The sequence below is a fragment of the Anser anser genome (genome assembly GCF_964211835.1).
Source record: "Anser anser genome assembly, chromosome: 4".
NCBI classification, from domain to species: Eukaryota; Metazoa; Chordata; class Aves; order Anseriformes; family Anatidae; genus Anser; species Anser anser.
Window position 1 is genome coordinate 13,958,159 of NC_139724.1, and position 16,529 is coordinate 13,974,687.

General features: G+C 41.2%; 1 protein-coding gene across 1 annotated transcript in view; it reads left to right on the plus strand.

The window, feature by feature from the left end:
• The window catches only part of LOC310899492 (uncharacterized protein), a gene marked incomplete at its 5' end in the record, with an annotated part of 100,534 nt that extends 85,608 nt beyond the window's left edge, over nt 1-14,926 (plus strand). The window contains one exon of the mRNA XM_083835883.1: nt 14,744-14,926. Coding sequence (XP_083692009.1) covers nt 14,744-14,772 — 29 coding nt within the window. The 3' untranslated portion in view covers nt 14,773-14,926. The remainder of the gene's footprint in view (nt 1-14,743) is intronic.
• Nucleotides 14,927-16,529: the final 1,603 nt, after the last annotated feature.

Below are 16,529 nucleotides of genomic sequence, written 5' to 3' on the forward strand. Positions count from 1 at the left end.
GAAAACTAATTGCATGAAAACATCACCTCAGAGCTGGGAAGTGGTGGGGAGGGGAGGAAGAGTTGGGTGCTATGAAAAAAATAGCGGTACAGAAAACATCATTGTGCTATACCTTGAGACATGTGCGCAGGTTTTGTCCTCTGATCTCAGAAACCATTTTGGAGAGTTAGGAAGTTTCAGACAAGCAGCAAAGATCAGAGGCATGGATAGGATTCTGAATAAGGAATAGTTTGCCAAGTTGTGTGTATTTGTTTCTGGAAAGCATAATTTTGCAGAATATACAGTAGGGCTATATAATTATAAATAGCTTAAGGGTGGATACAGATGCTTTTCAGTGTTTCTTCCGTTATCAGGAGGGCTTTAAACTAGATGTGGGGGAATGGGATGCACCTCTGAGTGAAGAAAGAATACTAGTGAACGCTATCACTCCAGGTAACAACAGGGAAATACTTGTGAACTGTCCCAGTGTAATCAGGAAGGGTTCTGGAAATGTGACATGACCAATAGCCAGCTGAAGTGCCTCTACACCAACACACACAGCATGGGAAACAAGCAGGAGGAGTTGGAAACCATGGCACAATTAGACAAATATGATATGACCTGTTTGGTCATTTTGTCCAGAAGGATACTGTGAGAGACAGTATCAAAAGCTCTTCTGAAATCCGTAAAGATTACACCAACTGGCTTCCTTTGGCCAACTAGATGGGTGATCTTGTTGTAAAACAATGGTACGTGGAACTTCCCTCAGCAGACTTTTACACAGCCAGTCCTACCCTGCCGAACAGGGTAGGATCAGGTAGAACACTGTAGACTGCAAAACTATTTTGTTGTAGTTCTTATTGTGCTGGCAGAAGCAAAAGAGAGAGAACAGATTAAGTCCCTAGACTCCAGTTCCAGACCCTGTTCTACAAATCCTCGCATGATCATCGAACTAGTCTTGTTAGCACTAGATTTTCTGGTCTCTTCGAATGTAAAAAGAGGTTATGTCATAAGAAATACAGTTTAAGGACCTCATTCCTGATGAGTGATACAGCTTGCGTATGGATAACTGTGAAGCTAGCATAGTGAACCTTATCACTGAATCCTGAGCACTACAGAGTGGTGTAAAAGGGTGTCCAGTAGCCTTTGCTGCTCATTCAGTATCTTTCACTGAAACTGGTAAAATATATAAAAACCGACAATACATATAGATAAAATATATATGTAGAACAAGAGAACTGTGCAGTGTACTGTCCAGAATAGATTCTGTTGTCTTGCCTGCCTGTTGCACTCATTATTTGGGGTGTCAGCAGGCTAAGCCCCAAGCCACAGTGGAAATAGAGCAAGAAGTGCAAGAAGAATTAAGAAATGTAATGCTTTCCAGTGCTCCGCTAAGCGAACCTCTCCAATTATATCTCAGTAATGAGTTTATTAAAAAAGATGGATGAGAGCAGTAAGTGGTGAGATGGCAATTGTTTTTCATAACTGACCTTAGCTAAATGTAATTTGAATAGACATACATAATGTTAACTCAGAGGATTTAATTTTGGTTGGGATAATCATGGTTTGAACATTCCATGCTGTCTTAATTCAAGACACTAATATATTCCATATTCTCTTGAGGGCCTTGGATATAAAGTTTTGCTAACAGATGTGCAACAGATTGAGTTGGGAACAATCTAAGAGTAGTCAAAAGAGCTGCTTTGATTGTAATTTATAACAGGTATATAGTTTCAAATTTAAAAATGTATGACTGTCTGACTTCTAATGCTTGTGATTCACAGGCAGTTACCACCAGTTCACATTAATGGAAAATTATGATGATTTACGTAATGCTAATATCTATTCATTATTTAAATCCTTAATTATGTGTGCAGCCATGTGGTGCAGTAAAATAATAAAGTGATAATAAATGCAGAAAGTAATGGTTCTTTCAAGCAAGTTGGAAGTCAGGTGGCCATTACGCTCAAAGAAAGAAGATAAAAAATCATGTTTTCTTCACCTCTTGTGGTCTTGTGATGGTTACTGGGAAAGGGAAGACTTTCACCCTTTAATATATTGGCAAACTTGCCAATATATAAATTGTGTGTGTGTGTCTATGTATTATAAATACAATAGTATATCACTATATCCCAATTACTAGGTAATATAATGACAAATATATCCTTAAGGTTTGGGTCCTGGTTCTGCTGCTGACTTTTGCAATATAGCTTCAGACCTCCATTTTGTTTCTCATATTTCATGTGAGAACTTTCTTATTCCCATACGAAAACTGGTTCTTCATCGGAAAAGCAAACTGCAACTTCTTCCCCTGTTAGAACTGCAATCTCGGAGAGCTCAAAAGCACACTTGTAGGTTTTCCTGCTGTATGATTCTTTTGCTTTTTCAGGTCTCTGAATGAATCTCATGGGCTACAGTGTGGTCATTGGTGGTCTTTCATGACCTTTTCCTTTAGTTTCGTGTAAGCCTTAGCCTGTTAACAGCTGCTCACAATTTATTCCTTCACTATTTTCCTATTAACTGATTCTTCATTAACACAAATCTACATTGTACTTCAATTTTCATCTCAGTTCATATCTATCCTTAATTTTCTTACTGTCTAGAGTTTGAAAATTGAATCTTATTCATCCTACGTATATTTTGTGATAGCAGAGTTGAACTGACTTTTTTTTTTTCCCCTGCAGTTAACAGGCAAGAATATTTCTGCGAATGATTACTGGAATATTGATCTCGTGCTAGATTAGCACAGGGGTGCTGTTCCAGGATGAAAAATAGAAGAGGGGGTATTAAGGTTGGATGGCAAGTAAGAGCTCTCTTAGGTTGAGGTGGAGATAGCTGAAGGATTGCCTGTCAATTTTCCCCACTTCCATTTAACTCCAAAACATAGTAATTAGAAGTCTGTGGCTGTCAGATATTAACGATTGAAGTCCTGTCCTCAGACACAAAGCTACTGTTGCAATTAGGTAGATGAATAGCTTCCAGGTTGTTAATGATACACAAAAGGGTTGGGTAATTGGTGCTGCCTTTAAAATTCAGGAGTCTGATTTGTCAGTGATGTCAAACGGGTAACTGCTGGTGGCATTCCTGAAATGGGGTCGTTACCCTGCGCAGCTGAGGAAGGGGCATGAGTGTGTGCCATTTTGTGTTTCGGCCAGGCAGTTACCTCCATTGGGCTTGTCCAGCCTGGTAGCTGCTGCTGGGCCTTGTTTTGTCTCCCGTCCTGGAAGAATACACGTTTACTCTCTTTGTTCCTCTCTTTGGGATTGAGCAGCACAAAGGAGAACTGGGCTTTGCTAGGTCATTCCTAAGTACAAATTTTCACAAACTTCCCAAAGAGAAACGAAAGTTTTGCTGTTCAGTGCCAAGGTTTACCTCAGAAGACTCTGTCTTTACATGAGCTATTACTATAGACAGTGGTATTTCATTATTTGCGTGCAAGAAATGCTTGAAGGCTGTGATTTGTGAGCGTATGGTGTGGAGGGGTAGGAGGATGTAGCAGTGGCATGTAATTGAACTGAGGTCCCTCAGTGCGTGCCTGCAATAGGCTGTCACTGCTGGTTTCATCCAATTGCTGCTGCTAACCTCGGCGGGCCTGGGTTAGCTCTCAAGATGTGGTGACGGGTCACTAGATTTTGATTTGCACGTGAGTCTGTGCAGCATTACTGTAGGCTGCAGTGACCATCCCTAGGAGCTTGCGGCGTCTCTTTGGCTCTAGGTGAGCAAGGAAGATGCCAGATTTTGCCCCATCTCTCCGAAGCTTCTGTACTCCTGCATTGCTGATGGGGTCTTACTCACAGGTGTTAATTCCTGTCAGCTGCAGAGACCCCACAGTGCTCACTAGAAAATGGTCTGTAAGCTTGGCTGTCATGAACGGGGCTTCACAGGAGAGGAAGGGAACAAAAGCTACCTTACTGCATCAGTGCTCTGAAACTGCCCACTGTAAGCTGAAAAAAACCTGCATGTTTATCTGTGTTGAGGTCTCTTTAGAGAAGACTACTTACAACTGGCATGGCTACAGTTCAAGCAAGAATGGTCTTAACCATTCCAGTGTACTCTTACGTAGCCCTCTGCTTTATTGTGGTTGCACTGGCTGCCAGAAAACTTGAAAGCAGATTTTATGACTGATATTTCTGTTTTATTCAAACATTTTATTTCAGGCTTGCTCCAATCAGCCTTTGAACAATGGATTAAGATTCAAGCACCATAGGATTGCTGGGATAGAAATAGGAGTTCAATAAATGTCATCTTTCATGGCACTAAATTGACTGTTTAAAGGGTTAGGCCTTTGGTTCAGCCCTTCATTGAACCTTGGTTTCTGCTGATTGAAACCTTTGTTGAGGGCTTAATATAGAGAACATCTGTAGTGGCTAAAACTATCTGATTGCCTGGGGCTATTTAGAAGCCCGTGTCCTATTTTGAAGAGTGATTTTTGTACCAATCAATCTGAAGTACTGCTGTCCTTCCTGGAGCCTTGAGTTTCCTCGTGTCTCAGAAATAGCCTCCTAATATGTTTAGGTGCTGAAAGCAAAACTTCACAGCAATTTAGGGATCAGAATCCCAAAATGTCATTAGAAAAAGCTGCAAGCTGGATGCAAGGACCAAAGGTATTGCAAGTTATCATCTTTCTTTTTCCCTAGGGTCTTAAGGGAAACGTAGCTGGGACTTGTCTTACGTCCAGGACTGACCCAGTTCAATAACTGTCATTGCTCCACCCTTAGCTCTATTAAATTCTTTCCAGCTTTCCTGAGGGGCTTCATGTGCACAGCACTCACTAGGTGACTGGGAAACCTCCAGACAGTTCTTCCTCAGCTTAAAGGGGATCTAAATCCCATTTAAATCCCTTTTATTGCCATTCTGGAAAATGCGTTGATGACTCGGCTGTTGTCTAAAGTTTCTTCATCTTCAGTCATGCAGGAAGGAAACAGTGGGGCTGACAACCAGTGAGAGCAAGGAGATGAGTCCGTAAGATACACAAAGTGATGTGGATTGGACTTCCCCTGGTTACTGCACTTTGAAACCACAGCTTTTCCCACTGCCTGGAAAAAAAAAGAGATATATAGGTTATCCTTTGCAGGGATTATTTGGTTGGGGATGTAGGGCTCATCACCCCTGAGAGGGATGCGAGTTCAGGTGAGCTGTGTTTAGTATTTCCTGCTGGCAATGTTTGCCAAGGGTGCGGGTTTCTCAGGACTGCATCTCAGGTGTGTGATTTTTGCTAGTCACTCTTCAGGGTGCTGTGGTTGCCAAGTATTATGTTCGGTGTCAGGTTGGCTGCCCTGTGTTTCTATGCCTGTTTTGTATTATTTAGGGGGTGAGTATGAACAGAAGCACTGGTGAGAGCCTGGACCTTAGTTCCTTTTGCAAATCTTACACTGCTTTCTGTCCTCAATTCCTGTAGGACAGCGAGAATCACTGCCTTCTCTGCTGTGTGCTGCAGCGGGCATTTTCTGACCAAATGTAGCTTACGTGTCCGACCACAGAACTGCTTCCCTCTGTTGCTCTATTGCTTCTGCACTTTGCTAGGTCACATTTCCCAGCCTATTCCATTCCCTGTGCTCCTGTAGTGTACCTGCCTGGGGTGAGATTCAGGCACTCCATTCCTCCTCCTCTGCAAAAGCCAAGTGGCATTCTTCAGTAGATTCATTCCACCCACAGATGCAATTTTAGATCAACTCAAATACTTAATGGAAAACTTCTGGGGTATCCAAGTTCCTTAGGAACGTTTTTACAGTGCTACAATGTTTTCTCAGTCTTTTCAGAAAGTTTTTTGTCAGAATTTGAGTGTTTTGTTGAAACACATTTGATGACAAAATTTCTTACGTAGAAAGGCTTGAGAACCAAGAATGTAATACAGACACATTTTTCAGTTTGCCAGGAAGTTTGAAATACTCTCAGCCCAAAGCCACTTAAAATATATATATTTTTTAATTTATTTTTTCATATTGGGGGTGGGGGGGACACCCACATCAAACTTACTGACAGATTAATTGTTTATCCTAGCCTCCCCACAGATCCCCAATTCTTTTTCCATCTTTTTTTTTTCTCTCCGTCACGGTTAACTTTCAGTGGTTGACCCAGAGGCTTCTCAGCCCTGCCCTGGGGCATCATGCCCATTTCCACTGCAGCATAAGATGATTTTAAAGGTCATTTCACTGTGATACTGTGGCCTGCATTTTCCTGTATGGTTAAAGACAGGGCATTAACAAGAGAAGTCCATTTGCAACCCCTTTAAAATTTACAGGGCACTTTGTCCTGTGAATGACAGAAAAAGATGCAAACACTTCTGGCTGCAGATGTCAAAGAGAAGCTCCCTTCATAAGGGAGTATGGCCTTCAGTGGAGTAAGTCCTGAAGAGGAACTTACCATTTGTGCTTAATTTTTCACAGCCACTTACTGCAGCAGTGGAGAAGATGAGAAGGGATTGGCTTAATGGAATCTTTCCCTGAGATTCAGCTCTTGAGCTGTGGAAGAAAAATACGTTGAGCCTCTATCATGCAGTCAGGTTACTCTACGAATGTAAGTCTTGACACGAGTATCTTGATCCTTTATTTTTCCCCTGGGTTCTAAGGCTGATACTTTTGAGCTTTATAGACCCTGCTGCTCAAGTCCTCTGTGCCTACGCAGCAAATTTATCTCTTACTGGGGTGCCTGTGGAGGATGGGGCAGTGTGCTGAGGCTTATCCCATCCATTGCTGCGTGCTTAACTGGGAGTGCATTAGCTAGTTCCGGGAGTGCTTCCACGTTGCTCGTCTTATACCTCTGTTAACAGAGAAAAACAAGATGTGGAAAGCAGTTCAAATCTCTGGCCTCTGCAGAGGGTGATCCAGCACACCTTTTTCTCTCTTTGTCTGCATTGATTCTTGAAGTGGTTCAGCTATGCACCATGAGTCAGATGGGGCAAGTCTGGGTTTGAGTGTCCTCCCTTTTATAGAATCATAGAATCGTTTAAGTTTGAACAGACCTCTAAGATCATCTGGTCCAACCTTAATCACCGTACATTAGATTATTCCACACAGATCTGGAATACCATGGCACAAGACAGGAATCATACTGAGCTGATCATAACAATAACATGAACGGAGGCAAGGACTTTAACACTAAAAACATAAAACCTTACAAGTTTTCCCCAAAACTGTCTTCTATTTTTCCAACAATAAGCCAAAGCTAGGCCAATGGAGAAGTATCTAACCATGGTTTTGAGTGCTTGGCCCAAGCCCATACCAACTGCGTGTCACCAGAACTACAATTCGTCAGGTTTATACCCACCAGTATCTGTGACTTTGGCCAGATACGTATTACGTGGCAAACTTACTTTCAGGATAACAAGTCTGTTTACTACTATAAAATTAAAGGTTTCTTCTACTCAACCTGAAAACAAAACAAAAGCTGGCAAAGCCCACATGTTCACAATAATGAAATCAATGTTTAATTAGTCTGAGTATTTACAGAATACCTTTGAATAGTTACGAGTTTTGGTTAGGGCTTTTCCAATTTTGCTTGCTGAAGCTGGATATTTTGGATTTTTCTTCAAGGCCCGCTCATAGATTTCTATGGCTTCATCAGGCTCTTGAATATTCATGTGACCTCGGCACAGGCTGTTTAGATAAACAGTCATTGCACTCCTGCTGGTATTCTGTGCACCATCTGCAGAGTCCTGTGGCCTTCCTTCCCAAGTCCTTGTCTCCCTCTGTTTTCAGTCGGGTTTATTCAAAATTGCCCCAAAATATTTCATAGAATCATATTTGGCCCCCTAACCATGAAGATTTGTAATGAGATTAGTGCTTCCACAGACAAGCTGCTGTGGATCACTGCCCAGGACCTTGCACAGTGTTCACAGAACATTGGGAAGACAGGGTGGCCAACTAGAATAACAGAAGTGCCTCTGTAAATATTCCCTTCCATTGGCAAGCTTGAAACTGCCACCAGAATTACTCTCTTATCAAAGCACTGAGAAGTGAAACATACTGCTTGTAGTGGATAAGCAGAAGTAGGAACTTAAAGCAAAGAAAAACTCCAGGCAGTTTGCAAATCTTTATTTTGCAAATATTTTTAGCAAGTCAAGTGAGGATACTTCCACAATCTTCTTCTCCTGTTCTGGTTGGGATCTCAGGAGTGGAGCTAGTGGGATGGGTAGTTGGCTATTTTAAGGCGCTGTCTTCTCAGTTTTCTGCAGAATATAAGTGACAAACCCAGTCTTCACCCTTTTCTTGATCATTGTTTATTGATTTCTAGAACAAAAGATAGGTCAGCTACTGAGAACAAGCTGCAGAACTGCACAGGTGCCACAGTGTAATGCAGTTCATTATCCAGTTGCCCCTTGATATCAGCAAATGTTACATGGAGTAGACAAGTAGCATTATTCCTTATTTAATTACTTTCTTCCAAGAGAAACTGAGCTGCTAGGAAGCAATGCTGGATTTTTATGACATTTCACACAAAAAACAGGGGATCCGGGAAGCTGTCATGTTACAGTAAGCATAAGAAACCTATCCTTGTTCCTTCTCCTGACCTGCTGCTCCTAGTACATAAGTTTTTATATCTCAAAACTCTTTGTTTGCCTATACTAGTTCACCATGGAAAATGGTACTATATAACAGCACTTTTATGGTTCCTGAAATGTTCTGTTACAATCCTGTTCATCCACTTACTTCCAAGCAGAAGCCAGCATCTGGCTAGAGTGTTTCTTCCAGAAAGTCTGGTCTGGATGTGAAGAGGTCTTGCTGTAAAGACTCATGTCATGGAATAGGTGGGCGCCAGTTTAAGACAGAAAGCGTATTTTGTTGTTTGGAGACACCATGGTAATAGTCAGGAGAGCAGTGGTGAAGGGGGGACCTTCATCCCTCAGGCTGCCCTGGTCCTCTGACTGCCAGCCTGAGGGGAGCACCCGGTATTGCTGGTGGATTTGGGCAGCTGCTGTGCCCGGGGGGGCTCTGGGGAGGGAGTGGGCTGGAACCTGCAGCCATGTCTGCCTGTTCCCACATGGGAAAGGGCTGAAATCGGTCCTAGCACGTGAGACGTGATGTCTGTCCCCTTGCTTTCCTGTCGCTAGCTGTGATTCTGGGTTTTGTGCTGAGGAGAATGGGAACTTCCTACCTGACCTTCTGTTTGTGATGCTGTTTGTGTTCTATTCATCTCCTTTCTGAGATGAAGTCCCACCTCTAAAATGAGGTGAGCTCTGGGAAGACATTACTGCAGCCTTTCAGTATATAAAGTGGTTTATCAGAAAGACAGAGACTTTTTACCTGGAAAAGTCTTAGCGTTGACATAAGGGTCAACAGTTTTTAACTCACAGAGAGTAGGTTTAGATTAGATATTCAGAACAAATTCTTTCTTATGTGGGTGCTGAGGCACCGGCACAGGCTGCCCAGAGAAGCTGTGGCTGCCTCATCCCTGGAGGTGCTCAAGGCCAGGTTCGATGGGACTTTGAGCAACTTGGTCTAGTGGGAGGTATCCCTGCCCATGGCAGGGGGGTAGGAACTAGATGATCTTTAAGGTCCCTTCCAACCCAAACCATTCTGTGATTCTATGAAATTTCTTTATTTACTCTCTTTTCCTTAGGCAGATGCATAAATGTTTCTGTGATTTTTATGTTACCCTGCCTGAAAGAAAATATTTAAAAAATAAAAAATATATTTAAAACAGGAAATCTCAGTGTTTACCTCAACACAAGTGTGCAGATACTACATTTGAGGAAAAATAGAACGTGACTTAAAAAACAAACAAACAAACAAACCTGAAATTAAAATCTGGAGGAAGTGGATTGCCAAAATGTAAAGCATTCACAGTAGTCAACACTGTGTCAAAAAAGTGCTAAGAGCTCCTGTGTAAGCTAATAAAACACACTGACTGGGTGATACAATGAAAACAGTCAACGCTGAAAAATGTAGTGATGTATTTGTAGGATGAGTAATGCACTGTAGTGCCATACATGTTAGAAGGCTTAATTTGAGCGGTACAGAATGTGAGACTATGTTAATTATAATCACTGAAGGTGGACAGTGTTCAATTTCTCTGATAAGAGATGCCTAGAAGGTAGGCTCAAGCTTTTATTTAGATACCTAAATATAATACGAAAATTGTTAGAAGAATGGCGTAGGTGCAGGAAACAACCATAAAAATGTGCTGAGGGCTGGAGAAAATACGTGGTGGGTGAAAGGTTTAAAGAACTCCATCTGTTCGGCTTATCAGGAAGGAGACTGGGAGGTGACCTGATTGCTGTTGAAGGACCTTTACAGGAAGAAGAAACTAGGCAGTAAAAGGACTCTGATCACACAGAATTGATCTTAGAGGTATCTACATCATGTCTTCTCAGGACCGTTCAGTTGTAGAATTACAACTGACTGGGAATTTTTGAATGAGCTGGTTTTGAATCGAAACCAGAAGGCGCCATTTTTGAGAATAGCTTTTATGGAAAAGGCTTCTCAAGCTCTGGATAGAGCTTCAAGCCAAGAGTCTTTAGGAAGGCCAAGAGAAGAAAGGTAAATGTGTGGGGTGTGGAAAGCGAAGTTATGTGCTGTCATAGAACATAATTCATACGAGTTCTCCTGCCACATTATGGAAGGGAGTGTTTAATCAGCTGAGATACCTGCTGTTCTGGGAAATGCCTTTCTCTTCTTTCCTTTTTTTCCCTTCCTCTTTCTTTTTCCTTATATCTTCTTCCTCTCCTTTTCTATTTTGACCTCCCCCTTCCTCATCAATACTACTTCCTTGCAAAAACAGAATTTCCCAAAACAAAAGCAGCCTTTCAAAAAATACCCATGCTGCCCGGATACAGGACAGAAGATCCTTGAACACAAGAGAGTCCCAAGAAAGGGAAACTGTTCCCTGCATAGCTAGTGAAAATGCGAGGGCAGCTCTTCGTGCTGATTTTTGCCTTGTAATTAGCAGGCTTTCAGTACTTCTGATGTAGGCGGCTGTCTGTGAGGCCCCTGAAGCAGATGTTATAACATGATGTAATGCTAGCCCTGTGATTTTGTTTACTCAAGGTACCAGTTGTACTCTATGTGGGACAGACAGCGTTCTTTAGATAAAATTTCCTATTCAGGCTTCTTCTTTAGCATTTTATTTATGCACCAGTGTTTCAGCAAATATTTTGCTTCTGCCCCAATGTAAATAAGGCAGTTAACTTGTAAATAAAATATTGATCGACCTAGCAGGAAGCATTTGGGTGTATATCACATAATCAGCTCTAACCAAGAATGGAGCGTCTATGAGAACAGGAGTAAATAAAAATTACATGGTGTTTGTATAAAACAGAAAGGTGCAACATTCTGTGAAGAACAAAGACCAATTCTTGGGAGAATGCTGTCAGCAAATTTAGTTATTTAATGTAAAAAGTAGTGCATGCAAAACAGGATAGATTTGGATCTGGATATATCAACTTTGTCTCATTACGGGAGGGTTTTGAGCAATAAGGTTTGTCATCTGTAAACTAACTACCGTTATAGGATGATGATTTTTAATGAGAATTTATGAATTATGAATTTTCCCTTTTGACACTCCGAGTTAGAACAGATTAATCCTGTTTCTCATTACAGCACACAAGGAATGGTTCTTGGTTTTGCAGGTTCTGCTGATGTATGATGATTTTCTTCTCCCTAGGGAAAGATATTCCAAAAGGAAATGGTGTGTTAGGGTAGCCCAAAATAAAGGAACTCTGTTCTGTATTTGAATTTATGTTCTTGAAACCTTGTACATTGAAACACAATGAATATTTTGACTTTAGTTACACCAGTCTGGTGGAACTCAAGTGGCTATGAATGGTTTTATTCAGCAAAGAAGGGATGACAGTGCAGGATCAGCCTGGGCTGACTGCACGTGACGTTACCCTCTGTGCTGGGTAGGTTTTGCAGCTCGAAGGACTTTGAGCTAAGGCAGTTTTGTTGCTAGCAGGAAGGAGTTTCAAATCTCTGTAGACCCAAACTTTCTGTTTTGCCCACTTGCAGTCATGATGTTTCTCACACTGTAAAGGATTAAAGGAATGAGTGAAGGACTTCCTCAGAATTGCAACATTAAAGTGAGATATGCCAACTGATTTGGCTGAAGCAATATGCTCTGGAATTTTTCAAGGAACCTAAGGGAATCAAGTGCCCCGTGGCCATTGCAGAGCAGTAAAATTTGGGTATCTACAATCAAGCAGTTTGAAAGTGTGGGTTTTTTAGTCACATGGTATATCTGACTTTCTCTCCTTTTTGATCACTGTTGTCCATAGTGCTGAGCTTTGCTAGCTCAATCCAGAGGGAATCGCTTTGCAAGACAAATACATTGGCACTGCAGATAAAATAAACAATAGCTCCAAAACTGGTGGTATCGTTACTGAGCAGGGCATCAGTGGACTGCTCAGTTTTCTGTATTTGCCCCAAATAATTCTTCTGTTGCAAATATTTCTGTTTATTAGTGCCTGCAACCCTTGGTGCTTAAAAATCAATAAACCCAAGCTCCTAATGCCCTGACTTCCTTGGTTCTCTACAATGTTTATGCTTCAGGAAAAGGGTTGGCGTAAATGATAAATATCAGTTTACATCAGTGACGTCATCAGGGAATCCTCAGCATGTCTTTCATAGATGTGGTAGTGAGGAGCATTAGTGCCCTGACAAATTGGGCTTTACAGCAGAATCACGTTTCCTCCTAAGTACCACTCTGAAGCCTGCATTTTATATTGCACATGGTTAAGGTACGTATAAGGAGCTGAGTATCAGGCAGTGTAAGTGGGTTCAGCTCCACTGCCTTGGTAAATTTGTGCCTGTTTATCTTGAATGAGAATCCAGATCAGATTGAAGCAAAATGATACAGTAGTTTCTTCTTATTTATAGAATTTGTTTTCAAAGCAAAACAGTGCTGGAAACTATTCAGAAATAAATACCCTTTGCATCATCACATGCATTTCATTTGGAATTTGCATTAAAATAAACTTGCTGTGAGACCATGGGCCAGTTTAAAGAGCTTTGCAACTGAAATGAAATCTCTGGAAATGTTTGTGGGTTTTGTTTATTTTAAAAGAAACTCAATTTTTTCTTAAATAATAACAAGAAAGGAATATCATATTAGAAAGAGGGTGAGTACCTGAGGTCTAATCCTACTGGAATCACCCCTGGCATTTCTCCTTCCTTAAGCATTTTTCCTTTCTTTTGTATTCTTTTGGAGACTACCCAAGATGGTTGCTCTCCAGATTGCCGAGATTTTTTCCTTGGGAGTGCAGGTCAAAGATGTGGCAGGAATTTTTCTTTATGCCTGTAGCCCTTTATTTTATTCCCATCTTGCTGTGGAAAGCTGTTGGTTTGGTTTGGTTTGGTTTGATTACTCCAAGTTATCTTCCTCCTTCTGAATGTCAAAACTCATCTCCTATTGAAGTTTGTCAACTTGGCTTTGAAGTGGTTGTCTCCAGGATTGCCAAGTAGTTACAGGAGGTTTCAGGAGGTGTGTCTTTTTTTTTTTTAAACTTTAGTGTAGTAGGGATCTTCATCCTTTCCTAGCAGTTTTCTTTCACATTCTTTCTCAGTTTCATTTCAATAGCTGATGATAATTGGTCTCCTTCTGTTACCCAAGAAAAAAAGGTGTGTATAAACATATTTGTTGTATAGTGCAGCTCAGCTATTGCTCTTAAACAGCCTTAAGAAAACACACAGGCATCCTGTTGCCCTGTTACAGGATTCACATCAAGGCTTGTTAGCTTTGTGTTTTAGGCACACCCTAACTTGTCTGGGAGACCAGAGCTGCACTAAATAGAAGGATAATTTCTAGAAGGAGTACTTCCATCTTATGCTTTTGCATCTCTGGACAGAAGCAGCAGACTGGAAGGTCTGCAGCTGTGCTTGTGGTCAGTGCTCCTGTCTGAGATTTTTTGGGTTTGGGAGTGTGTGCACCACTGAGCACCTTGGTATAGCTGGAGTGACTGACTGACTGCTTGGTTCCAGAGGAGCTGAGGGTGTCCCCGAAGACTGTGTTCTGCAGTTGTTGCCCCACCCCATAAATCAGGAGAAATTGTGCTACTTGATCAGCCTTTTATGATAAATAAATTTAGAAGGGATTCTGAAGTACTGCTGTGATGGTCAATATATAGGGGAGAGGACTGGATTTCATTTCTGTTTCAAAGCCTTTTCAAAAAGGAAGGTAGAAGGAGCCTGTACAAAATGGGGGCTTTTAGGTTCTGATGTCTGAAATAAGATCTGAATCTCCAGAAAATATAGCTAAAGCTTTACATGGGCTCAGTAACAGCAGTGCCGAAGTATTCTGAAAAGCACAGATATTATTACTGTTGTAAGCAAAGCAGTTCATAGCAGTGGAGGTGATCTTGAGTGAAGTGGGGTCCCCCATCTCAGTGAAAGATGCAAAGCGGTGGTTATTCTAGAAAACAGTAAAATACAGGTATGTATACTTCTCTGCTTTAAAAGTATTGGGGCTATATCTGCTTTAGTGACTGTACAGTGACAGCTTCTCTGGTGATGAGGAGCATGTAGCTAGAAAAACGAAAAAGCCCTTTAAAGCTCAGATCAGAAAGGTTTAAAAACATAAGAAATGGCTAAGAAATGCTTTACGAGTGAAAATGTCCTCAAGAGAGGCCAGATGTTTAACTTCCTCCTCTGTTGTCTATATTTCTGTCCTTTGCCTCATTGGATCAGTCTAAATGTTAAGAACAAACTCAGTGAGATAGTGACAATGCCCATATCGCTGAGAGTATTTACTGAAATACTTAAAATAGCCTACATGGCTTTTATGAGACAGTATTTTTCTCTTAAATGTCATGTTTTTCTGTTTCCTATTCTAGAGGAGCTTTCCTTGGACTCACCTTTTTAAGTCTCTGATAGCATCCTAAACCTCCAGTTGCAGAGTTTCTTCTGTCCCTGTCGTCCCAAGCTGACCTTCATATGTCCAAAACTGTGGGCAAGTATGTTTGTAAGTGCCACGTGCCTTAGCCTGAGGCAGGTTGTGGTGTAACAGGCAAACATGTAGAACCAGATTTTGTATGTATTTCAGGTTGTGAGCAAGTGACTCCGAAATTACCATAGGGTAAGTGTGCCTCTGCTTGAGCTGGCATTGCTTTACTTCTAATAACCCATGTTCAGAACTCAGAGCTTTTTAAAAACAAAAGCAGCTTGAGTTTTCAAAGGTTAACACATTAATATGTCCACAGCTTTCTGTCCAGTCCTGCTTTCTCTCCTTTTCTGGTACCTTCTTTGAATTCAGAGTTTTGGCAAATTCCATCTGTTTTTGCATGGTGAGAGAAGGAGAAGTCAGCAGTTATTTGTTTAGGGCTAGTAGAGGCTGCCTGTATACGTCTTACGTCTTTGCTGGTGGGCAATTATCTTTATTGCATAAGACTTCTCTCCAGCTGTGAGACACAATCCAAGCAGGGAAAGTAGGGTATGATTCCTGACGGTGTGTCAGCTATTTGCTTCCTTTCCAGTAACGTGCTGTTTTCTACGAAGAATTCTCTATTCATGCAGACCTGTTTTTAACAGTAAACCAAAGCTGCATTTTCTAAAGCTCCTTTCTTCGTAAGCCAATTTAATGACTATTTTGATTGTCGAGAATTACATATTGTATATTTGGACCAGTGCATTTGAATGTGTACTGCAAGTGTACATTCAGTGCACTGAGAGTGAACGTTTGTTTATGTTATAGCTTCTCTGATTTCCAAATGCCAGTGCTAGTTCAAGGCATAAAGACAGATTATAAAAGAACTCATTCATAATTTCAAAGATTGAGACCTCTGCCCTGATGTGTTTGTGATCTGTCAGCTTAGGAACAGGAGGGGAATTTGAACATGGATAACTTCTGTGTGACCCACAAGAAATAGCGAATGTCTTTAATATCATTCTTGTGCTGGTGGTTGTGTTGGAGGTGTCTTGTAACCTGGAGAGAGATCAGACTTTCCCTTCAAAATTTGTAGAGATGACATTTTCTCTTGAATAGGAGCATTACACCTGAGCAGAAATGCAAATCTAAACTGTGGCAAAACAGGAGAGTTGAGTTATCAGCCCAACTTTGCAATGAAGCCTTCAGCAGCAGATGGAAAACAGAAGACACGACAACAATTTTGTTAGCTTGGGTTTAATGAGCTAGCTGTTTGCATCCCATCTCAAGTGCTGAATATTGGAACATTTGATCTATCCTGTGACACCGCTATCTGTTGCTGAACTTCAGTCATGCTGCTTTTTTTAATGAATGTCATGCCATAGCAGTGCATAAATGACAGTTGAAAAAAAAAATGCCACTGAGCCCAGAGAGATTTAGGTTGGTTAACCCTCAAGGTAGGCAGACTCTTGTTGTTTGTATGGGACACTGGGATTGTACAGATACTTTTTTGTTTGTTAATGGAGGTACTTTTTCTATTCCTCTCTGAAGTGTTGGTTTGGGTCCTGGTAAATCATAAAAGCAGCAGATACCTAATAAAGCAGGATGAATATGTTGAGGGCAGAATATGAGATGAACTGGATTAAAAACTTGTTAATGAGGAGTTGATAGTATTCTGGGGAAGGTTGAGAAGGGAGGTTGAGAAAATAAAGCTTCTTACTGGTAAATTTTAAATATTATGGGATTTACTTTTTAAA